The 24,671-nt window shown below is 49.8% G+C and overlaps 1 protein-coding gene across 1 annotated transcript in view; it reads right to left on the minus strand.

Moving 5' to 3' along the window:
- spega (striated muscle enriched protein kinase a) overlaps positions 1-24,671 on the minus strand; it is a 684,640-nt gene that overhangs the window by 94,482 nt on the left and 565,487 nt on the right. The window contains exons 24-27 of the mRNA XM_068034685.1: positions 14,015-14,183; positions 12,702-12,716; positions 2,679-2,769; positions 1,468-1,668 (exon numbers count right to left, since the gene is read on the minus strand). Of these exons, the coding sequence (XP_067890786.1) occupies positions 1,468-1,668; positions 2,679-2,769; positions 12,702-12,716; positions 14,015-14,183 (476 nt within the window). The remainder of the gene's footprint in view (positions 1-1,467; positions 1,669-2,678; positions 2,770-12,701; positions 12,717-14,014; positions 14,184-24,671) is intronic.

The following is a 24,671-nucleotide window of genomic DNA, read 5'->3' on the forward strand; positions in this document are numbered from 1 at the left end:
ACAAACCCCTGATATTCCCCAAAACAGCCTCAGTGACAGATTACAGATGAAATGTTAACTAGCTGGTATTCCATCAGTCACCAGTACACAGTGTGTAACTGCTCATAAAATCTTGCTGAAAGCATTGGAAGGATAGAACGACTGAGCTGTTTCAGGGACAGAACCATAGAAAAGTTACAGCACAGAAAGAGGCCATTCAGCCCATCATGACTGCGCGGGCTGAAAAAACTAGCTGCCCAATCTAATCCCACCTTCCAGCACCTGGTCCGTAGCCTTGCAGGTTACAGCACTTCAGGTGCATGTCCAGGTACCTTTTAAATGAGTTGAGGGTTTCTGCCTCCACCACCGATCCAGGCAGTGAATTCCAAACACCCACCACCCTCTGGATGAAAATGTTTTTCCTCATGTTCCCTCTAATGCTTTTACCAATCACCTTAAATCTGTGCCCCCTGGTAATTGACCTCTCCGCTAGGGGAAACAGGTCCTTCCTATCTACTCTATCTAGGCCCCTCATAATTTTGTACACCTCAATTAAGTCACCCCTCAGCCTCCTCCGTTCTAAGGAAAACAACCCTAGCCTATCCAATCTTTCCTCATAGCTGCAATTTTCAAGCCCTGGCAACATTCTTGTAAATCTCCTCTGTACTACAGTGTCCAATCAATGGGAGTAATTTTGGCTTTGGGTAATAGTGTAAAACAGATGATATTGATTCAGTTGCTCGTGATACATCTCTCATGCTTTTTCTTTTCAATATATCTTAATCCTGACCTCAGATGTGCACCTATCTGTATATTTTTTCACTTTGCGCTCTTGTTAATATATGGATCAAGTGATCAATTTAGTGGCCAGTTGATGATCTAACTATGGTGCTGTACCTTTGTGAGCCTTGAGTCACTCTCACCTATCAAGTCCCACACCAGAGACTTGAGCACATAATGCAGGCTGACACTCCCAGTGTAGTACTGAGGGAGTGCTGCACTGTTGGAGGTGCCGTCTTTTGGGCGAGACATTAAATCAAGACCCTGTCAGGCCTCCGAGGTGGTTGGAAAAATTCCTATGGCACTATACCGCAGAAGAACAGGAGAGCTCTCCCTGGTGTCCGGGCAATATTCATCCGTCACTCAACATCACAAAAAGATTATCTGATCGTTATCACATTGCTGTCTGTGGGAGCTTGCTGTGCTCAAATTGCCACATTTCCTCGATAATCACAATAACCACATGACAAAAGTACTTCATTGGCTGTAAAACGCTTTGGGACGTGCTGGGCTTGTGAAAGGCACTATATAAATGCAAGTCTTTCTTTCTTTTACCACTAGGAACTGGACTCTCAAATATCCAAATTCACTTCACAAAGGACTCTTAACAGCTATTCTTTCACCCCATCAGGTCTGGAAAGGAGTCTGCCGCTGAGGTGAAAGTAACCGCTTCAATCCCCAATGGACGAGTTCGGACTGAAAGGATACAGTTCCAGGACAATGATGACACTGTTCTTCTTCTCAAATGCATCGTGGAAATAGACAATCCTCTCGTGGTCGAGTTGTGACAGAATCTCCAGCTCCCTGACTGCATCTTCCCGAGCAGTAGCGCGGAAGGAAACGAATTTGGCCGCATAGTCCAACTTACTGCTCTTCTCTGTGACCCGCTTCACGCAGGAAAATGCGCCCCTTCGGGAAAAGGAAAAAAACTAAGCGTTGGTTACAACTAATTCACCGCAGCTTCGTACCTTATAACAGGAAAACTGGGCAAATATTTGGAAACTGAACTGAGAGGTTAGAACTATCAGGAAAGATTGAACAGGCTTCTGTAGAAAAGAGAATGCTGCTGGGGGTGGCCTGATAGAGAACTTTAAGATTATGAAAGGATTCGTTGGGGTGGATGTACAGAAGATGTTTCTGCTTGTGGGCGAGACTAAAACTAGAGGCCGTGAATGTAAGATAGTCACTCATAAATCCAATAGGGAATTCAGGAGAAACTTCTTTACCCAGAGAGTGGTGAGAACGTGGAACTCGCTACCACAGGGAGTGGTTGCAGATCGATGCATTTCTTGAAGCACTGTAAGGGATGATCTAATCAAGGTGATTAAGATGATTAAAGGAGGTGATAGGGCAGATGCTGGGAATCAACCGAAAATAACAAAACTGAGATTAATAGATTTTATAGGCAAGGGTATTAAAGGTCAGAAAAGCAAGGAGGGCAGATGGAGTTAAGATACAGATATATGATCTCATTGAATGGAATTACTCAAGAGGCTGAAAGTCTTCCTCTGGTGTCTCTATATTGTGTTAACATTGTAATGGGTTTATCATTGCGCCCAAGGCCTTTACGATGTCTCCCTAAATTTATACTGTTCCCATCATTATAGAATGATACAGCACAGAAGGAGGCCATTCAGCCCATCGTGCCTGTGCTGGCTCTTTGAAAGAGCGATCCAATTAGTCCCTCTCTCCCGATCTTTCCCCAGAGCCCTGCAAATTTTTCCCCTTCAAGTATTTATCACAATCACAACTATTCACTGCACATGCAACTACCCAGCTCATTCATTATTCTAATCAACAATATTCAACATGTATCAGTCTTAAATTTCATTTCTGCTGATCTGCCCATAGAATTGCAGAATTGATCTGAATCTTAACTGCACTCTGGTGTAAAGTTCCCGCTGTGCCGTGACACTCACCTCCCAATCTCCTGGTGCACATCGTAATAGTCAGATAACAGCCTCATCTTCCGCAAGATTGTGTCCTCATCATCCATTGGCTCGTCACTCTCTATTTTCCCTGGAAAAGAGTAAAACATCAGGAATCGTGTGATCCTTTCGTGCTTTTATCTCCAGCATTTTGTCATTTTATACCATTGGTGATCTAGGTGAGTGATGTGGGGAAATCTATTACAATCCTTGAGAATCTCCAAACAACAATTACTTGCATTTATGTAGCACCTTTAAAGTAGCATAAACATCCCAAGGTGCTTCACAGGTGCATTATCAAACAAAATTAGACATTGAGCCACTTGACATATTAGGACAGGTGACCAAGAGATCAATCAAAGAGGTAGGTTTTATAGAGCATCTTAAAGGAGAGTAGAGAGAGAAAGGGAGACAGGTGGAGAGATTTAGGGATGGAATTCCAGAGCTTAAGGCCCAGGCAGCTGAAGGCATGGCCGCCAATGGTGGGATGATCAAATTCAGGAATGGTCGAAAGGTCAGAATTGGAGGAGCGCAGATACCTCCGAGGGGTCCAGGGCTGGAGGAGATTACAGTGATAGGGAGGGGTGAGGCCATAGAACAAAAACAAGGATAAGAATTTTAAAATGGAGCCATAGGTAGATCAGGGACCAATGTAGGTCAGCAAGCACAGAAGTGATGAGCAAACAGGATTTGGTGCGAGTCAGGATATGGGCAGCAGAATTTTGAATGAGCTGAATTTTACAGAGGGTGCAAGGGAAGACCAGCCAGGAGAGCTTGGAATCGTCGAGTCCAGGGGTAAACCACTGAGTCACCCACACCTGGGGAACAGTAGCATAGTGCCATCAGCCTAATACTTGGGGGTCAGGAGTTCAAATCCCACCACGTTAGCTGGGGGAATTTATATTGCATTAATTCATTTTAAAAATCTGGAATAAAATGCTAGTCTCATTAATAACAGTCATGAAACTACCAGATTGTCATTAAAAACCCATCTTGTTCACTAATGCTGGCCTACATGTGACTTCAGCCCCACAGCAATATGGTTGACTCTTAACTGCCCTCAGAAATGGGCGAGTAAGCAACTTAGTTGTATCAAACCCCTACAGAAAAGTTGAATAAGAATAAAACCAGATGGACTACCTGGTATTGACCCAGGCAACAGAAACAACAACAGTACAGCCTGCCCAGGTGACCCTGCAAAGTCCTCCTCACTAACATCTGGGGACTTGTGCCAAAATTGGGAGAGCTGTCCTACAGACTAGTCAAGCAACAGCCTGACATATCATACGTACAGAATCATACCTTACATCCAATGTCCCAGACACTACCATCACCATCCCCAGGTATGCCCTGACCCATTGGAAAGATAGACTCACCAGAGCTGGTAGCACAGTGGTATACAGATAGGGGTGCTCCGGGAGTCCTCAACATTGACTCTGGACCCCATGATGTGTCATGGCATCAGGGCAAACACAGGCAAGGAAACCTCCTAGTGATTACCACCTAACACCCCCCCTCAGCTGATGAATCAGTACTCCTCCATGTTGAACACCACTTGGAAGAAGCACTGAGGGTGGCAAGGGCACAGAATGTACTCTGAGTGGAGACTTCAATGTACATCACCAAGAGTGACTCGGTAGCGCCACTACTAACTGAGCTGGCCGAGTCCTGAAGCACATAGCTGTTATCCTGGGTCTGCAGCAGGTGGTGAGAGGGGAAAACCTACTTGACCTCTTCCTCACCAATCTACCTGTTGCAGACACATCTGTCCATGACAGTTTTGGTAGGAGTGGACACCGCACAGTCCTTGTGAAGACAAAATCCCATCTTCACAGTGATGACACCTCCATCATGTTGTGTGGCACTACCACCGTGTTAAATGGGATAGATTTCAAACAGATCTAGCAATGCAAAACTGGGCATCCATGAGGTGATGTGGGCCATCAGCAGCAGCAGAATTGTACTCAGTCATAATCTGTAACCTTAAGGTCCGGCACATCCCTGGTTCAATGAAGAGTGCAGGAGAGCATGCCAGGAACAGTACCAGGCAAACCTCAAAATGGGCAGCACAGTGGCGCAGTGGTTAGCACTGCAGCCTCACAGCTCCAGCGACCCAGGTTTGGTTCTGGGTACTGCCTGTGCAGAGTTTGCAAGTTCTCCCTGTGTCTGCGTGGGTTTCCGCCGGACGCTCCGGTTTCCTCCCACAGCCAAAGACTTGCAGGTTGTTAGGTAAATTGGCCATTGTAAATTGCCCCTAGTGTAGGTAGGTGGTAGGAGAATGGTGGGGATGTGGTAGGGAACATTGGATTAATGTAGGATTAACATAAATGGGTGGTTGTTGGTCAGCACAGACTCGGTGGGCCGAAGGGCCTGTTTCAGTGCTGTATCTCTAAATTTAAAAAAAAGAAGTATCAACCTGGTGAAGCTACAACACAGGACTACTTGCATGTCAAACAGTGGAAGCAGCATGCAGTAGACAGGGTTAAGCGATCTCACAACCAACTGTTCACATCCAGTCGTGGATTGTGGTGGGCAATTAGACAACTAATTAGAGGAGGCTCCAAAAACATCCCCATCCTCAATGATAGCAGAGCCCAGCACATAAGTGCAAAAGGCAAGGCGAAGCATTTGCAACCATCTTCAGCCAGAAGTGCCAGGTGGATGATCCATCTGGGCCTCCTCCTGAGGTCCCCAGCATCACAGATGCCAGTCTTCAGCCAATCCGATTCACTCCACATGATGTCAAAAAACAGCTGAATGCACTGGATACAGCAAAGGCAATGGGCCCTGACAACATCCCTGCTGTCGTACTGAAGACTTGTGCTCCAGAACTTGCCGCACCCCTAGCCAAGCTGTTCCAGTACAGCTACAACACTGGCATCTACCCTGCAATGTGGAAAATTGCCCAGGTATGTCCTGACCACAAAAAGCAGGACAAATCCAATCTGGCCGTCAGTTTACTCTCGATCATCAGTAAAGTGATGGAAGGTGTCGTCGACAGTGCTATCAAGTGGCATTTACTCAGCAATAACCTGCTCACTGACGCTCAGTTTGGGTTCCGCCAGGGCAACTCAGCTCCTGACCTCATTACAGCCTTGGTTCAAACATGGACAAAAGAGCTGAAATCCGGAGGTGAGGTGAGAGTGACTGCCCTTGACATCAAGGCAGCATTTGACCGAGTATGGCATCAATTCATTGTCCAGACAGCAGTGAGAGCTGGTTTTAACAGAGTTAGCATTGATCGGGGTTACGATGATATTGCAAGAAATATCACAGTGACTATTAACAGTAGAAGGTCAGTGAGCTGATGGCTTTTATTTCGAGCACTCAGATGGTCTTTTAAAGGCAACGAACAGTTGAGCTCAGAAACAAGAGACGGAGTGGACTGATGGAGATCCTTGTTAGTAGCTTAGACATGGAGAAGTTGCTTCCACTTGTGGGGAAACCAAAACCAGGGGCCATAAATATCAGATAGTCAGTAATAAATCCAATAGGGAATTCAGGAGAAACTTCTTTACCCAGAGAGTGGTGAGAATGTGGAACTCGCTACCACAGGGAGTAATTGAGGAGAATGGCATTGATTGTAGGGGGTGCTTTACTCTGTATCCAGGGTGCTGAAAAGTCCTGGTGCTGTAGCATTCAATCCAGTTCCACTATGGGATGTGCCATGCATCACTGAAAACAGGAATTTGCCTGAATGTGTAGAAATATGATGGGTTCCAAGTTTTCTGTTCTGCCCAGCTTTTCATCTGCTGAGGAGACTGACTCAGGCTGGGTTTCTGACTCCAGCTCCCTGGTCCCTCACCATGTGGCCTTTCTTCTTGCTCAAATCTAAACAGTGAGCATCTGCATGCATATCTGACTGTGGGGTGGGTAACAATGAGTGAGTGCACCCCATTTCAAGCAGGAGGAAATCCATCGTTGGTGGAAGTAGTGAATGTTTAAGGTGGTGGATGGGGTACTAATCAAGCGGGCTGCTTTGTCCTGGATGGTATAGAACTTCCTGTGTGTTGTTGGAGCCGCACTTATCCAGGAGAGTATTCCATCACACTCCTGACTTGTGCCTTGTTGGCGTTGGACAGGCTTTGGGGAGTCAGGAGGTGAGTTACTCTCCGCAGAATTCCCAGCCTCTGACTTGCTCCTATAGCCACAGTATTTATATGGCTGGACGAGTTAAGTTTCAGGTCAATGGTAACCCCCAGGATGTTGATGATGAGGGATAACCTGATGGTAATGCTGTTGTACGTCAAGGAGAGATAGCTAGATTCTGTCTTGCTGGATATTGTCATTGCCTGGCACTTGTGTGGCGTGATTGTTACTCACCAGCTATCAGCCCAAGCCTGGATGTTGTCCAAGTTTTGCTGCATGTAGGCACAGACTGCTTCAGTATCTGAGGCATTGAGAATGGTACAAAACATTGTATAATCATCAGCGAACATCTCCACTTCTGACCTTATGATGATAGGAAGGTCATTGATGAAGCAGAAGATGGTTGGGTCCAGGACACTTCCCTGAGGAACTCCTGCAGTGATGTCCTGGGACTGAGATGATTGGCCTCCAACAACCACAACCATCTTCCTTTGTGCTCGGTATGACTCCAACCATCAAAGAGATTCCCGCCCCTCACCCCCCCACCACCTCCCGGTTCCCATTGACTTCAATTTTGCCTGTTGGATTTATTAGTGACTATCTGATATTTATGACCCCTAGTTTTGGTTTCTCCACTAGTGGAAGCAACATCCTGGAACTCCCTTCCTAACAGCACTGTGGGTATACCTACCTCACATGGACTGCAGCGATTCAAGAAGGCAGCTCACCACCACCTTCTCAAGGGCAATTAGGGATGGGCAATAAATGCTGGCCTAGCCAGTGATGCCCACATCCCATGAATGAATTAAAAAAAAACTTCTCTACGTCTAAACTAAAAACCCCTTTATAACTTAAGGATCTCCTTCAGTCCACTCAGTCTCTTGTTTCTGAGCTCAGATGTTCGTTGCCTTTAAAAGTCCATCTGAGTTCTCGAAATAAAAGCCATCAGCTCACTGGCCTTGTAGTGTTAATAGTAACTGTGATATTTCTTGCAATATCATCGTAGCCCCGATCAATGCAAACTCTGTTAAAACCAGCTCTCACTGTTGTCAGGACAATGAATGGTTGGCTGCTGTTCCTGTGATATTCTGATTCAATCAGCTGGGGTCTTGGCCAAAATTCTGTCAGTGAAACTATCTGAGGAACAATGAGCCTCAGGAGAGTATGCTGTGCTTATCTTGGAACAAATCATTCCTGTTCGAAATAACGGTTGCCCGGGAGTGGTCACAATATGCAGAGGGAGGTAGGGTAGCATGTAAGGAGACAGCCAAAGAGGAATAAATGGATTGGCAGCACACCAGGTACAGGAGGGATCAGTCACGTTCTGCACCCGAGCAAGAGGTGAGAAGACAGGACATTAAAACAAGAAATGCTGGAAACACTCAGCAGGTCTGGCAGCATCTGTGGAGAGAGAAGCAGAGTTAACGTTTCAGGTCAGTGACCCTTCATAAGAACTGGCCTGAAACGTTAACTCTGTTTCTCTCTTCACAGATGCTGCCAAACCTGCTGAGTATTCCCAGCATTTCTTGTTTTTATTTCAGATATTCAGCATCTGCAGTATTTTGCTTCAATTTTGGAGAGGATAGGATACCCTTCCAAATGTAACCCAAAAATACACCCTCTCGAATACAGCTCAGTAACACACCCTCCCCAATACAGCCCAGTAACACACCCTCCCCAAAACAGTCCAGTAACACACCCTCCCCAATACAGCCCAGTAACACACCCTCCCCAATACAGCCCAGTAACACACCCTCCCCAATACAGCTCAGTAACACACCCTCCCTAATACAGCCCAGTAACACACCCTCCCCAATACAGCTCAGTAACACACCCTCCCTAATACAGCCCAGTAACACACCCTCCCTAATACAGCCCAGTAACACACCCTCCCTAAAACAGTCCAGCAACACACCCTCCCCAATACAGCTCAATAACACACCCTCCCCAATACAGCCCAGTAACACACCCTCCCCAAAACAGCTCAGTAACACACCCTCCCCAATACAGCCCAGTAACACACCCTCCCCAAAACAGCTCAGTAACACACCCTCCCCAATACAGCCCAGTAACACACCCTCCCCAATACAGCTCAGTAACACACCCTCCCCAAAACAGCTCAGTAACACACCCTCCCCAATACAGCCCAGTAACACACCCTCCCCAATACAGCCCAGTAACACACCCTCCCCAATACAGCTCAGTAACACACCCTCCCCAATACAGCTCAGTAACACACCCTCCCCAATACAGCCCAGTAACACACCCTCCCCAATACAGCTGAGTAACACACACTCCCCAATACAGCCCAATAACACAACCTCCCCAATACAGCTCAGTAACACACCCTCCCCAATACAGCTCAGGAACACACCCTCCCCAATACATCCCAGTAACACACCATCCCCAATACAGCCCAGAAACACACCCTCCCTAATACAGCTCAGTAACACACCCTCCCCAATACAGCCCAATAACACACCCTCCCCAATACAGCCCAATAACACACCCTCCCCAATACAGCTCAGTAACACAACCTCCCCAATACAGCTCAGTAACACACACTCCCCAATACAGCCCAGGAACACACCTTCCCCAATACAGCTCAGTAACACACCCTCCCCAATACAGCCCAATAACACAACCTCCCCAATACAGCCCAATAACACAACCTCCCCAATACAGCCCAATAACACACCCTCCCCAATACAGCTCAGTAACACACCCTCCCCAATACAGCCCAATAACACAACCTCCCCAATACAGCCCAGGAACACACCTTCCCCAATACAGCTCAGTAACACACCCTCCCCAATACAGCCCAATAACACAACCTCCCCAATACAGCCCAATAACACACACTCCGCAATACAGCCCAGGAACACACCCTCCCCAAAACAGCTCAGTAACACACCCTCCCCAATACAGCCCAGTAACACACCCTCCCCAATACAGCCCAGTAACACACCCTCCCCAATACAGCTCAGTAACACACCCTCCCCAATACAGCTCAGTAACACACCCTCCCCAATACAGCCCAGTAACACACCCTCCCCAATACAGCTGAGTAACACACACTCCCCAATACAGCCCAATAACACAACCTCCCCAATACAGCTCAGTAACACACCCTCCCCAATACAGCTCAGGAACACACCCTCCCCAATACATCCCAGTAACACACCATCCCCAATACAGCCCAGAAACACACCCTCCCTAATACAGCTCAGTAACACACCCTCCCCAATACAGCCCAATAACACACCCTCCCCAATACAGCCCAATAACACACCCTCCCCAATACAGCTCAGTAACACAACCTCCCCAATACAGCTCAGTAACACACACTCCCCAATACAGCCCAGGAACACACCTTCCCCAATACAGCTCAGTAACACACCCTCCCCAATACAGCCCAATAACACACCCTCCCCAATACAGCTCAGTAACACACACTCCCCAATACAGCCCAGTAACACACCCTCCCCAATACAGCCCAGTAACACACTGTCCCCAAGACAGCTCAGTATCACAACCTCCCCAATACAGCTCAGTAACACACCCTCCCCAATACAGCCCAGTAACACACCCTCCCCAATACAGCTCAGTAACACACCCTCCCCAATACAGCTCAGTAACACACCCTCCCCAATACAGCCCAGTAACACACTGTCCCCAAGACAGCTGAGTATCACAACCTCCCCAATACAGCTCAGTAACACACCCTCCCCAATACAGCCCAGTAACACACCCTCCCTAATACAGCCCAGTAACACAAACTCCCCAATACAGCCCAGTAACACACCTTCCCCAATACAGCCCAGTAACACACTGTCCCCAAGACAGCTCAGTATCACAACCTCCCCAATACAGCCCAGTAACACACCCTCCCCAATACAGCTCAGTAACACACCCTCCCCAATACAGCCCAGTAACACACCCTCCCCAATACAGCTCAGTAACACACCCTCCCCAATACAGCTCAGTAACACACCCTCCCCAATACAGCTCAGTAACACACCCTCCCCAATACAGCTCAGTAACACACCCTCCCCAATACAGCTCAGTAACACACCCTCCCCAATACAGCCCAGTAACACAAACTCCCTAAAACAGGTCAGTAACACACCCTCCCTAATACAGTCCAGTAACACAGCCTCCCCAATACAGCCCAGTAACACATACTCCCTAAAACAGTCCAGTTACACACCCTCCCCAATACAACCCAGTAACACACACTCCCTAATACAGCCCAGTAACACAAACTCCCCAATGCAGCCCAGTAACACACCCTCCCCAATACAGCCCAGTAACACACCTTCCCCAATACAGCTCAGTAACACACCCTCCGTAATACAGCTCAGTAACACACCCTCCCCAATACAGCTCAGTAACACACCCTCCCCAATCTAGCTCAGTAACACACCCTCCCTAAAACTGCCCAGTAACACACCCTCCCTAAAACTGCCCAGTAACACACCCTCCCCAATACAGCCCAGTAACACACTGTCCCCAAGACAGCTCAGTATCACAACCTCCCCAATACAGCCCAGTAACACACCCTCCCCAATACAGCCCAGTAACACACCCTCCCCAATACAGCTCAATAACACACCCTCCCCAATACAGCTCAGTAACACACCCTCCCCAATACAGCCCAGTAACACAAACTCCCTAATACAGTCCAGTAACACACCCTCCCCAATACAGCCCAGTAACACACCTTCCCCAATACAGCTCAGTAACACACCCTCCCTAATACAGCTCAGTAACACACCCTCCCCAATACAGCCCATTAACACACCCTCCCCAATCTAGCTCAGTAACACACCCTCCCTAAAACTGCCCAGTAACACACCCTCCCTAAAACTGCCCAGTAACACACTCTCCCCAATATAGCTCAGTAACACACTCTCCCCAATATAGCTCAGTAACACACTCTCCCCAATATAGCTCAGTAACACACACTCCCCAATACAGCCCATTAACACACCCTCCGCAATCTAGCTCAGTAACACACCCTCCCTAAAACTGCCCAGTATCACACTCTCCCCAATATAGCTCAGTAACGCACCTTCCCTAATAAAGTGATCACTAAGTACCTGGTTATAGTTATCAAAGTGATTCATGACAACGCTTCGTTATTGCCGACGTCATCAGCAGGCGCCGCGGTGCGCGCATTCGCTGTGGTCCGGCTTGCCAAGACCGTTTTGCGCATGCGCAGATGACGCGATACGCACATGGTCTCCTGATCTCTGCGCATGCGCTGCGATCCGGCTTGCCACGGACGCTTTGCGCATGCGCAGATGACGTCATCGCGTTATGTCGTCTTCCTCGGGCAACGCGCCAGGTTGGCCTCTGCGCATGCGTCAATCTTCGGATATTCACGCATGCGTCACAGCTTCGGCGCGACTTTTTGAACGTGGAAGGAGGAGAGGTTTCGTCGGGCATTTTCTTGCATTTATCTGAATTATTTAGTCGTTTTGGAAACTTGCTTCATTTTTATTTGACACAGGAGATTGTTCCAAGGTAAGTTGCTCTGCCTTTGTAAGTTGCTTTGAAAACATTTCCATTGTCTGGGGCACCGCATGTGCTCCAGTCCCTGTTGTGAGTTGCTGTGTGCAGGCAGTACATGTGCTGCAACCTACCATCTAAACGATCACTTTCGTTTCACTGCAGAACTTAAAAAGGTGTGCACAACAGTAATTTCAGTGGATGGACGGAGGCAAGCTCTGACTCGGATTTGCTTTATTTCTTTTCATGTAAAACATGCCGTCGAGAAAACAATCCTTGAGACTTAAGGTCAGCATTCAAGCAACTAAGGCAACTGGATCATGCTGCGGAGCTCGTCACGATGTGGAAAGGAACATTGCATTTATGGATGAATTGGGAATGCACATTGGGATGCGCTTGGGGGACATTCACCAAGAATAGACTGAGCTCAGACTCTTGTGACTTTGCCTTCTTCACATGGACAATGCAGTAGTGGAATAGAGAGCCACGCGTTCATTCACCACAAGGCTCTCCAGGAACAATCTCTTTAGCTGTGCATAGCAGAGACTCGGCCTGTCTGTCTAACGGGAATGCTGGAAACACAACACTCATGTATCCATGCACAGCAGTTCCTCGGATGCTTAATGAACTTAATAAAACTTCTCAATAATCAACCCCAGAATTGTTGAGGTTTTGTTTTGCATGCTATTTCCCCGACTTTGCAACTGCATTTCAGATATTCAACTGTGGTGGAGGGGTGGAGGTAGGGGGGTAGAGGGAGGGGTGGAGGTAGGGGGGTAGAGGGAGGGGTGGAGGTAGGGAGTAGAGGGAGGGGTGGAGGTAGCGGGGTAGAGGGAGGGTTGGGTGAAGAGGGGGATAGAGGGTTGGGTGAAGGGTGGGTGAAGAGGGGGAGGGAGGGGTGGGTGAAGAGGGGGAGGTGAAGATGGAGAGGGGGGAGGGGTGGGGAGAGGGAGCATGCAAAATGCAGGGACCAGACAGTTGCTATGCCTGAGGTACTGTGGAGAAGTAGGGGAGAAGCAACTGGATTGGGCATCCGCAGCTGGAGGGAACGGCTGAATGGACAGGGCAGGATGCGAGAGGCCGTAGAGAGCTGCGGGGAGCGAGTGTGTGAAGACCTTGGTGTCGCCGGGTCCAGGGACTGGCCGGTCAGTCTTTTGCTGTTGTGTTTCTGGCGCATGCACAGAAAAAGGCACTCCTCTTCCACTCCACTGCTCCACCCCCACTCTCCCCCACCCCCCCACTCCCCCCCACCCCCCCACTCCCTCTCTACCCCCCCACTCCCTCTCTTCCTCCCCTCTCCCTCTCTTCCCCCCCTCTTCCTCTCTTACCCCCCCTCTTCCCCCCCCCCTCCTTCTCTTTTCCCCACCCCCCCCGACACCGTCAACGCTGCTCTCCCCGGCCCCTGCGCTGCTCTCCCCGGCCCCCGCACTGCTCTCCCCGGCCCCCGCGCTGCTCTCTCACTCCGGCCATTGTATACTGCCACGTGTTCGTTAGGTTGCCTCTGTGTGATTCTTTGAGCAGCGCCATCTTTAGTCCTGGCAGCTGCTACAGTCGCAATCTGTGACGTTTTCGTGGCACATGCTGTATTTGCGCATGTGCCAAAACAGCGCCACCTACCGTTCGCGTTGTCAACAAATGCGGTCGATAGTTATTGCGGTGATTGGCAATGTTACCACTCTCTGTGGTATCATTATGTGAAAAGGTGTCTCGACTCAGTTTCTTACCCTTCAGTATTGTGAGCTCTGCCTTACAGGCCACCTCTCCAGCCAAGTTCTTCGCAGTACAGGTGTAAACTCCACTGTCAGACTCGGTGGTGTTCAGAATGACCAGTGAACACTCACTGTCATCGTACACAAAGGACAAGTGATTGCTTTCCACCAGCAGGACATCATCCTACAAAACACACAGAAAAAGCAAAGTTATTCTTCCTACCTCGAGCACCTGGAGGGTCAGTGTGGAACAGACGGAGAACTGGTCAGTCACTGGCTGAAGAGTCAGTGTGGATCTGACTGAGAACTGGTCAGTCATTGGCTGGATGGTCAGTGTGGAATAGACTGAGAACTGGTCTGTCATTGGCTGGATGGTCAGTGTGGAATAGACTGAGAACTGGTCAGTCATTGGCTGGAGGGTCAGTGTGGAAGAGACAGGGAACTGGTCAGTCATTGGCTGGAGTGTCAGTGTGGATCTGACTGAGAACTGGTCAGTCATTGGCTGGAGGGTGAGTGTGGAATAGACTGAGAACTGGTCTGTCATTGGCTGGATGGTCAGTGTGGAATAGACTGAGAACTGGTCAGTCATTGGCTGGAGGGTCAGTGTGGAAGAGACAGGGAACTGGTCAGTCATTGGCCAGAGTGTCAGTGTGGATAGGACTGAGAACTGGTCAGTCATTGGCTGGAGGGTGAGTGTGGAAGAGACTGGGAACTGGTCAGTCATTGTCTGGAGGGTCAGTGTGGAATAGACTGAGAACTGGTCTGTCATTGGCTGGATGGTCAGTGTGGAATAGACTGAGAACTGGTCAGTCATTGGCTGGAGGGTCAGTGTGGAAGAGACAGGGAACTGGTCAGTCATTGGCCAGAGTGTCAGTGTGGATAGGACTGAGAACTGGTCAGTCATTGGCTGGAGGGTGAGTGTGGAAGAGACTGGGAACTGGTCAGTCATTGTCTGGAGGGTCAGTGTGGAATAGACTGAGAACCGGTCAGTCATTGGCCGGAGGGTCAGTGTGGAAGAGACTGTGAATTGATCAGTCAATGGCTGGAGGGTCAGAGTGGAATAGACTGAGAACTGGTCAGTCATTGGCTGGAGGGTCAGTGTGGAAGAGACTGAGAACTGGTCAGTCATTGGCTGGAGGGTCAGTGTGGAAGAGACTGGGAACTGGTCAGTCAATGGCCGGAGGGTCAGTGTGGAAGAGACTGAGAACTGGTCAGTCATTGTCTGGAGGGTCAGTGTGGAATAGACTGAGAACCGGTCAGTCATTGGCCGGAGGGTCAGTGTGGAAGAGACTGTGAATTGATCAGTCAATGGCAGGAGGGTCAGTGTGGAATAGACTGAGAACTGGTCAGTCATTGGCTGGAGGGTCAGTGTGGAAGAGACTGAGAACTGGTCAGTCATTGGCTGGAGGGTCAGTGTGGAAGAGACTGGGAACTGGTCAGTCAATGGCCGGAGGGTCAGTGTGGAAGAGACTGAGAACTGGTCAGTCATTGGCTGGAGGGTCAGTGTGGAAGAGACTGGGAACTGGTCAGTCAATGGCCGGAGGGTCAGTGTGGGATAGACAACTGGTCAGTCATTGTCTGGAGGGTCAGTCTGGAATAGACTGAGAACTGGTCAGTCATTGGCTGGAGGGTCAGTGTGGAAGAGACAGAGAACTGGTCAGTCATTGGCTGGAGGGTCAGTGTGGCAGAGACTGGGAACTGGTCAGTCAATGGCCGGAGGGTCAGTGTGGAATAGACTGAGAACTGGTCAGTCATTGTCTGGAGGGTCAGTGTGGAATAGACTGAGAACTGGTCAGTCATTGTCTGGAGGGTCAGTGTGGAAGAGACTGAGAACTGGTCAGTCATTGGCTGGAGGGTCAGTGTGGAAGAGACTGGGAACTGGTCAGTCATTGGCCGGAGGCTTAGTGTGGAAGAGACAGGGAATTGGCCAATCATTGGCCGGAGGGTCAGTGTGGAAGATACAGGGAATTGGCCAGTCATTAGCTGGAGGGTCAGTGTGGATAGGACGAAGAATTGGTCAGTCATTGGCTGGAGGGTCAGTGTGGATAGGACGAAGAATTGGTCAGTCATTGGCTGGAGGGTCAGTGTGGATAGGACTGAGAACTGGTCAGTCATTGGCTGGAGGGTCAGTGTGGAAGAGACTGGGAACTGGTCAGTCATTGTCTGGAGGGTTTGTGTGGAATAGACTGAGAACCGGTCAGTCATTGGCCGGAGGGTCAGTGTGGAATAGACTGCGAACTAGTATGTCATTGGCTGGAGGGTCAGTGTGGAAGAGACAGGGAACTGGTCAGTCATTGGCTGGAGGGTCTGTGTGGTATAGACTGAGAACTGGTCAGTCATTGGCTGGAGGGTCAGTGTGGAATAGACTGAGAACCGGTCAGTCATTGGCCGGAGGGTCAGTGTGGAAGAGACTGTGAACTGATCAGTCAATGGCTGGAGGGTCAGTGTGGAATAAACTGAGAACTGGTCAGTCATTGGCTGGAGGGTCAGTGTGGAAGAGACTGTGAACTGGTCAGTCATTGGCTGGAGGGTCAGTGTGGCAGAGACTGGGAACTGGTCAGTCAATGGCCGGAGGGTCAGTGTGGAATAGACTGAGAACTGGTCAGTCATTGTCTGGAGGGTCAGTGTGGAAGAGACTGAGAACTGGTCAGTCATTGGCCAGAGGGTCAGTGTGGAAGAGACTGTGAACTGGTCGGTCATTGTCTTGAGGGTCAGTGTGGAATAGACTGTGAACTGGTCTGTCATTGGCTGGAGGGTCAGTGTGGATAGGACGGAGAATTGGTCAGTCATTGGCCGGAGGGTCTGTGTGGAAGAGACTGTGAACTGGTCAGTCATTGGCTGGAGGATCAGTGTGGATAGGACTGGGAACTGGTCAGTCAATGGCTGGAAGGTCAGTGTGGAATAGACTGAGAACTGGTCAGTCATTGTCTGGAGGGTCAGTGTGGAATAACTTGAGAATTGGTCAGTCATTGGCTGGAGGGTCAGTGTGGAATAGACTGAGAACTGGTCAGTCATTGGCCAGAGGGTCAGTGTGGAATAGACTGAGAAACGGTCAGTCATTGGCCGGAGGGTCAGTATGGAAGAGACTGTGAACTGGTCGGTCATTGTCTGGAGGGTCAGTGTGGAATAGACTGTGAACTGGTCAGTCATTGGCTGGAGGGTCAGTGTGGAATAGACTGAGAACTGGTCAGTCATTGGCCAGAGGGTCAGTGTGGGAGAGACTTTGAACTGGTCGGTCATTGGCCAGAGGGTCAGTGTGAAAGAGACTGTGAACTGGTCGGTCATTGTCTGGAGGGTTTGTGTGGAATAGACTGAGAACCGGTCAGTCATTGGCCGGAGGGTCAGTGTGGAATAGACTGCGAACTAGTATGTCATTGGCTGGAGGGTCAGTGTGGAAGAGACAGGGAACTGGTCAGTCATTGGCTGGAGGGTCTGTGTGGTATAGACTGAGAACTGGTCAGTCATTGGCTGGAGGGTCAGTGTGGAAGAGACTGAGAACCGGTCAGTCATTGGCCGGAGGGTCAGTGTGGAAGAGACTGTGAACTGATCAGTCAATGGCTGGAGGGTCAGTGTGGAATAGACTGAGAACTGGTCAGTCATTGGCTGGAGGGTCAGTGTGGAAGAGACTGTGAACTGGTCAGTCATTGGCTGGAGGGTCAGTGTGGCAGAGACTGGGAACTGGTCAGTCAATGGCCGGAGGGTCAGTGTGGAATAGACTGAGAACTGGTCAGTCATTGTCTGGAGGGTCAGTGTGGAAGAGACTGAGAACTGGTCAGTCATTGGCCAGAGGGTCAGTGTGGAAGAGACTGTGAACTGGTCGGTCATTGTCTTGAGGGTCAGTGTGGAATAGACTGTGAACTGGTCTGTCATTGGCTGGAGGGTCAGTGTGGATAGGACGGAGAATTGGTCAGTCATTGGCCGGAGGGTCTGTGTGGAAGAGACTGTGAACTGGTCAGTCATTGGCTGGAGGATCAGTGTGGATAGGACTGGGAACTGGTCAGTCAATGGCTGGAAGGTCAGTGTGGAATAGACTGAGAACTGGTCAGTCATTGGTTGGAGGGTCAGTGTGGAAGAGACTGAGAACTGGTCAGTCATTGGCTGGAGGGTCAGTGTGGAATAACTTGAGAATTGGTCAGTCATTGGCTGGAGGGTCAGTGTGGAATAGACTGAGAACTGGTCAGTCATTGGCCAGAGGGTCAGTGTGGAATAGACTGAGAAACGGTCAGTCATTGGCCGGAGGGTCAGTATGGAAGAGACTGTGAACTGGTCGGTCATTGTCTGGAGGGTCAGTGTGGAATAGACTGTGAACTGGTCAGTCATTGGCTGGAGGGTCAGTGTGGAATAGACTGAGAACTGGTCAGTCATTGGCCAGAGGGTCAGTGTGGGAGAGACTTTGAACTGGTCGGTCATTGGCCAGAGGGTCAGTGTGAAAGAGACTGTGAACTGGTCGGTCATTGTCTGGAGGGTCAGTGTGGAATAGACTGTGAACTGGTCAGTCATTGGCTGGAGGGTCAGTGTGGATAGGACGGAGAATTGGTCAGTCATTGGCCGGAGGGTCTGTGTGGAATAGACTGTGAACTGGTCAGTCATTGTCTGGAGGGTCAGTGTGGAATAGACTGTGAACTGGTCTGTCATTGGCTGGAGGGTCAGTGTATATAAGGCTGAGAACTGGTTAGTCATTGGCTGGAGGGTCAGTGTATATATGGCTGAGAACTGGTTAGTCATTGGCTGGAGGGTCAGTATATATAAGGCTGAGAACTGGTCAGTCAATGGCTGGATGGTCAGTGTATATAAAGATGAGAACTGGTTAGTCATTGGCTGGAGGGTCAGTATATATAAGGCTGAGAACTGGTCAGTCATTGGCTGGAGGGTCAGTGTGGAAGAGACTGTGAACTGGTCAGTCATTGGCTGGAGGGTCAGTGTGGAATAGACTGAGAACTGGTCAGTCATTGTCTGGAGGGTCAGTGTGGAATAGACTGTGAACTGGTCTGTCATTGGCTGGAGGGTCAGTGTGGAAGAGATTGTGAACTGGTCAGTCATTGGCTGGAGGGTCAGTGTGGAAGAGACTGTGAACTGGTCAGTCATTGGCTGGAGGGTCAGAGTGGAAGAGACTGTGAACTGGTCAGTCATTGGCTGGAGGGTCAGTGTGGAATAGACTGAGAACTGGTCAGTCAATGGCTGGAGGGCCAGTGTATATAAGGCTGAGAACTGGTCAATCATTGGCTGGAGGGTTAGTGTGGAATAGACTGAGAACTGGTCAGTCATTGGCTGGAGGGTCAGCGTGGAATAGACTGAGAACTGGTCAGTTATTGGCTGGAGGGTCAGTGTATATAAGGCTTAGAACTGGTTAGTCATTGGCTGGAGGGTCAGTGTATATCAGGCTGTGAACTGGTCAGTCAATGGCTGGAGGGCCAGTGTGGATAGACTGAGAAATGGTCAGGCATTGGCTGGAGGGTCAGTGTATATAAGGCTGAGAACTGGTCAGTCAATGGCTGGAGGGCCAGTGTGGACTAGACTGAGAAATGGTCAGGCATTGGCTGGAGGGTCAGTGTATATAAGGCTGAGAACTGGTCAGTCATTGTCTGGAGGGTCAGTGTATATAAGGCTGAGAACTGGTCAGTCATTGTCTGGAGGGTCAGCGTGGAATAGACTGAGAACTGGTCAGTTATTGGCTGAAGGGTCAGTGTATATAAGGCTGAGAACTGGTTAGTCATTGGCTGGAGGGTCAGTGTATATAAGGCTGAGAACTGGTTAGTCATTGGCTGGAGGGTCAGTATATATAAGGCTGAGAACTGGTCAGTCATTGGCTGGAGGGTCAGTGTATATAAGGCTGTGAACTGGTCAGTCAATGGCTGGAGGGCCAGTGTGGAATGGACTGAGAAATGGGCAGGCATTGGCTGGAGGGTCAGTGTGGATAGGACGAAGAATTGGTCAGTCATTGGCTGGAGGGTCAGTGTGGATAGGACTGAGAACTGGTCAGTCATTGGCTGGAGGGTCAGTGTGGAAGAGACTGGGAACTGGTCAGTCATTGTCTGGAGGGTTTGTGTGGAATAGACTGAGAACCGGTCAGTCATTGGCCGGAGGGTCAGTGTGGAATAGACTGCGAACTAGTATGTCATTGGCTGGAGGGTCAGTGTGGAAGAGACAGGGAACTGGTCAGTCATTGGCTGGAGGGTCTGTGTGGTATAGACTGAGAACTGGTCAGTCATTGGCTGGAGGGTCAGTGTGGAATAGACTGAGAACCGGTCAGTCATTGGCCGGAGGGTCAGTGTGGAAGAGACTGTGAACTGATCAGTCAATGGCTGGAGGGTCAGTGTGGAATAGACTGAGAACTGGTCAGTCATTGGCTGGAGGGTCAGTGTGGAAGAGACTGAGAACTGGTCAGTCATTGGCTGGAGGGTCAGTGTGGAAGAGACTGGGAACTGGTCAGTCAATGGCCGGAGGGTCAGTGTAGAATAGACTGAGAACTGGTCAGTCATTGTCTGGAGGGTCAGTCTGGAATAGACTGAGAACTGGTCAGTCATTGGCTGGAGGGTCAGTGTGGAAGAGACAGAGAACTTGTCAGTCATTGGCTGGAGGGTCAGTGTGGCAGAGACTGGGAACTGGTCAGTCAATGGCCGGAGGGTCAGTGTGGAATAGACTGAGAACTGGTCAGTCATTGTCTGGAGGGTCAGTGTGGAAGAGACTGAGAACTGGTCAGTCATTGGCCAGAGGGTCAGTGTGGAAGAGACTGAGAACCGGTCAGTCATTGGCCGGAGGGTCAGTATGGAAGAGACTGAGAACTGGTCAGTCATTGTCTGGAGGGTCAGTCTGGAATAGACTGAGAACTGGTCAGTCATTGGCTGGAGGGTCAGTGTGGAAGAGACAGAGAACTTGTCAGTCATTGGCTGGAGGGTCAGTGTGGCAGAGACTGGGAACTGGTCAGTCAATGGCCGGAGGGTCAGTGTGGAATAGACTGAGAACTGGTCAGTCATTGTCTGGAGGGTCAGTGTGGAAGAGACTGAGAACTGGTCAGTCATTGGCCAGAGGGTCAGTGTGGAAGAGACTGTGAACTGGTCGGTCATTGTCTTGAGGGTCAGTGTGGAATAGACTGTGAACTGGTCTGTCATTGGCTGGAGGGTCAGTGTGGATAGGACGGAGAATTGGTCAGTCATTGGCCGGAGGGTCTGTGTGGAATAGACTGAGAACTGGTCAGTCATTGTCTGGAGGGTCAGTGTGGAATAGACTGTGAACTGGTCTGTCATTGGCTGGAGGGTCAGTGTATATAAGGCTGAGAACTGGTTAGTCATTGGCTGGAGGGTCAGTGTATATAAGGCTGAGAACTGGTTAGTCATTGGCTGGAGGGTCAGTATATATAAGGCTGAGAACTGGTCAGTCATTGGCTGGAGGGTCTGTGTGATATAGACTGAGAACTGGTCAGTCATTGGCTGGAGGGTCAGTGTGGAAGAGACTGTGAACTGGTCAGTCATTGGCTGGAGGGTCAGTGTGGAATAGACTGAGAACTGGTCAGTCATTGTCTGGAGGGTCAGTGTGGAATAGACTGTGAACTGGTCTGTCATTGGCTGGAGGGTCAGTGTGGAAGAGACTGTGAACTGGTCAGTCATTGGCTGGAGGGTCAGTGTGGAAGAGACTGTGAACTGGTCAGTTATTGGCTGGAGGGTCAGTGTGGAATAGACTGTGAACTGGTCTGTCATTGGCTGGAGGGTCAGTGTGGAAGAGACTGTGAACTGGTCAGTCATTGGCTGGAGGATCAGTGTGGATAGGACTGGGAACTGGTCAGTCAATGGCTGGAAGGTCAGTGTGGAATAGACTGAGAACTGGTCAGTCATTGTCTGGAGGGTCAGTGTGGAATAGACTGTGAACTGGTCTGTCATTGGCTGGAGGGTCAGTGTGGAAGAGACTGAGAACTGGTCAGTCATTGGCTGGAGGGTCAGTGTGGAATAACTTGAGAATTGGTCAGTCATTGGCTGGAGGGTCAGTGTGGAATAGACTGAGAACTGGTCAGTCATTGGCCAGAGGGTCAGTGTGGAATAGACTGAGAAACGGTCAGTCATTGGCCGGAGGGTCAGTATGGAAGAGACTGTGAACTGGTCGGTCATTGTCTGGAGGGTCAGTGTGGAATAGACTGTGAACTGGTCAGTCATTGGCTGGAGGGTCAGTGTGGAATAGACTGAGAACTGGTCAGTCATTGGCCAGAGGGTCAGTGTGGGAGAGACTTTGAACTGGTCGGTCATTGGCCAGAGGGTCAGTGTGAAAGAGACTGTGAACTGGTCGGTCATTGTCTGGAGGGTCAGTGTGGAATAGACTGTGAACTGGTCAGTCATTGGCTGGAGGGTCAGTGTGGATAGGACGGAGAATTGGTCAGTCATTGGCCGGAGGGTCTGTGTGGAATAGACTGTGAACTGGTCAGTCATTGTCTGGAGGGTCAGTGTATATAAGGCTGAGAACTGGTTAGTCATTGGCTGGAGGGTCAGTGTATATATGGCTGAGAACTGGTTAGTCATTGGCTGGAGGGTCAGTATATATAAGGCTGAGAACTGGTCAGTCAATGGCTGGAGGGTCAGTGTATATAAAGCTGAGAACTGGTTAGTCATTGGCTGGAGGGTCAGTATATATAAGGCTGAGAACTGGTCAGTCATTGGCTGGAGGGTCAGTGTGGAATAGACTGTGAACTGGTCTGTCATTGGCTGGAGGGTCAGTGTGGAAGAGATTGTGAACTGGTCAGTCATTGGCTGGAGGGTCAGTGTGGAAGAGACTGTGAACTGGTCAGTCATTGGCTGGAGGGTCAGAGTGGAAGAGACTGTGAACTGGTCAGTCATTGGCTGGAGGGTCAGTGTGGAATAGACTGAGAACTGGTCAGTCAATGGCTGGAGGGCCAGTGTATATAAGGCTGAGAACCGGTCAATCATTGGCTGGAGGGTTAGTGTGGAATAGACTGAGAACTGGTCAGTCATTGGCTGGAGGGTCAGCGTGGAATAGACTGAGAACTGGTCAGTTATTGGCTGGAGGGTCAGTGTATATAAGGCTTAGAACTGGTTAGTCATTGGCTGGAGGGTCAGTGTATATAAGGCTGTGAACTGGTCAGTCAATGGCTGGAGGGCCAGTGTGGATAGACTGAGAAATGGTCAGGCATTGGCTGGAGGGTCAGTGTGGAATAGACTGAGAAATGGTCAGGCATTGGCTGGAGGGTCAGTGTATATAAGGCTGAGAACTGGTTAGTCATTGGCTGGAGGGTCAGTGTATATAAGGCTGAGAACTGGTCAGTCAATGGCTGGAGGGCCAGTGTGGAATAGACTGAGAAATGGTCAGGCATTGGCTGGAGGGTCAGTGTATATAAGGCTGAGAACTGGTCAGTCATTGTCTGGAGGGTCAGTGTATATAAGGCTGAGAACTGGTCAGTCATTGTCTGGAGGGTCAGCGTGGAATAGACTGAGAACTGGTCAGTTATTGGCTGAAGGGTCAGTGTATATAAGGCTGAGAACTGGTTAGTCATTGGCTGGAGGGTCAGTGTATATAAGGCTGAGAACTGGTTAGTCATTGGCTGGAGGGTCAGTATATATAAGGCTGAGAACTGGTCAGTCATTGGCTGGAGGGTCAGTGTATATAAGGCTGTGAACTGGTCAGTCAATGGCTGGAGGGCCAGTGTGGAATGGACTGAGAAATGGGCAGGCATTGGCTGGAGGGTCAGTGTATATAAGGCTGAGAACTGGTTCGTCATTGGCTGGAGGGCCAGTGTATATAAGGCTGAGAACTGGTCAATCATTGGCTGGAGGGTTAGTGTGGAATAGACTGAGAACTGGTCAGTCATTGGCTGGAGGGTCAGTGTTGAATAGAAATAGAACTGGTCAGTCATTGGCCGGAGGGTCATTGTGAACATGACTGAGAACTGGTTAGTCATTGGCCGGTGGGTTATTCTGGGAGGGAATTAGAACTGGTCAGTCATTGGCCAGAATGTTAATGTTTGAAGGATTGAGAACCGGTGAGTCTGGAACTGAATCTGCTGCCGGAGTAACTCCTGACAACGCAGAGCGATCGCCAACGTCATCAGTGTGTCCAAACATTTGCCAGTTTGCCAGGATGAATCCGTGCATGCATGTACCAACTCACCATGCAATGATGCTACACATAATGATGTCTGAGCGTTGCCCCACCCTTCAATGGCTGCAGTCGCTGCCACCATTCCACCTCATCAGTACCCCGCTTCGGCCGCTTGCTCCCCGCCTCGCTGCACGGAGAAGAGGCGGGGAACAAGCCGCCGAGGGTGGAATGAGTTCCGAGGGGGTGGGGTGAAGTGGGGACTGAGTGGCTGAGGGAGGGGAAATGGTGAGGCAGGGTGGGGGACGAGTGGTGAGCAGACTGGGGTGGGAGAGAGTGGCAAAGAAAAGTGTGTTGGAAGGAGGGAGCAGGGTACTGTTGGGGGTGGGATGGAAGCAGTGATTGCAGCCATTGAGGGTGTTTGGGTTTAATTTGTTTTTTGTGACAAATTGAGCAGCGCCATCTTTAATACTGGCAGCTGCCTGGGACGTTGCAGATAGTGACGTTTCAGTGCAGGAGGCTGCATTTGCGCACATGCAGGTAATGTGCAAAATAGTGGTTGCGTTGTTAGCAAACGCAGCCTTCCGCTGCATGGGTGTCTTTAAAGCAGTATCAGTGAACTTCCCTGCTCCCCCTT

The sequence above is a fragment of the Heterodontus francisci genome, chromosome 7 (assembly GCF_036365525.1).
Source record: "Heterodontus francisci isolate sHetFra1 chromosome 7, sHetFra1.hap1, whole genome shotgun sequence".
In the NCBI taxonomy this organism is placed as follows: domain Eukaryota; kingdom Metazoa; phylum Chordata; class Chondrichthyes; order Heterodontiformes; family Heterodontidae; genus Heterodontus; species Heterodontus francisci.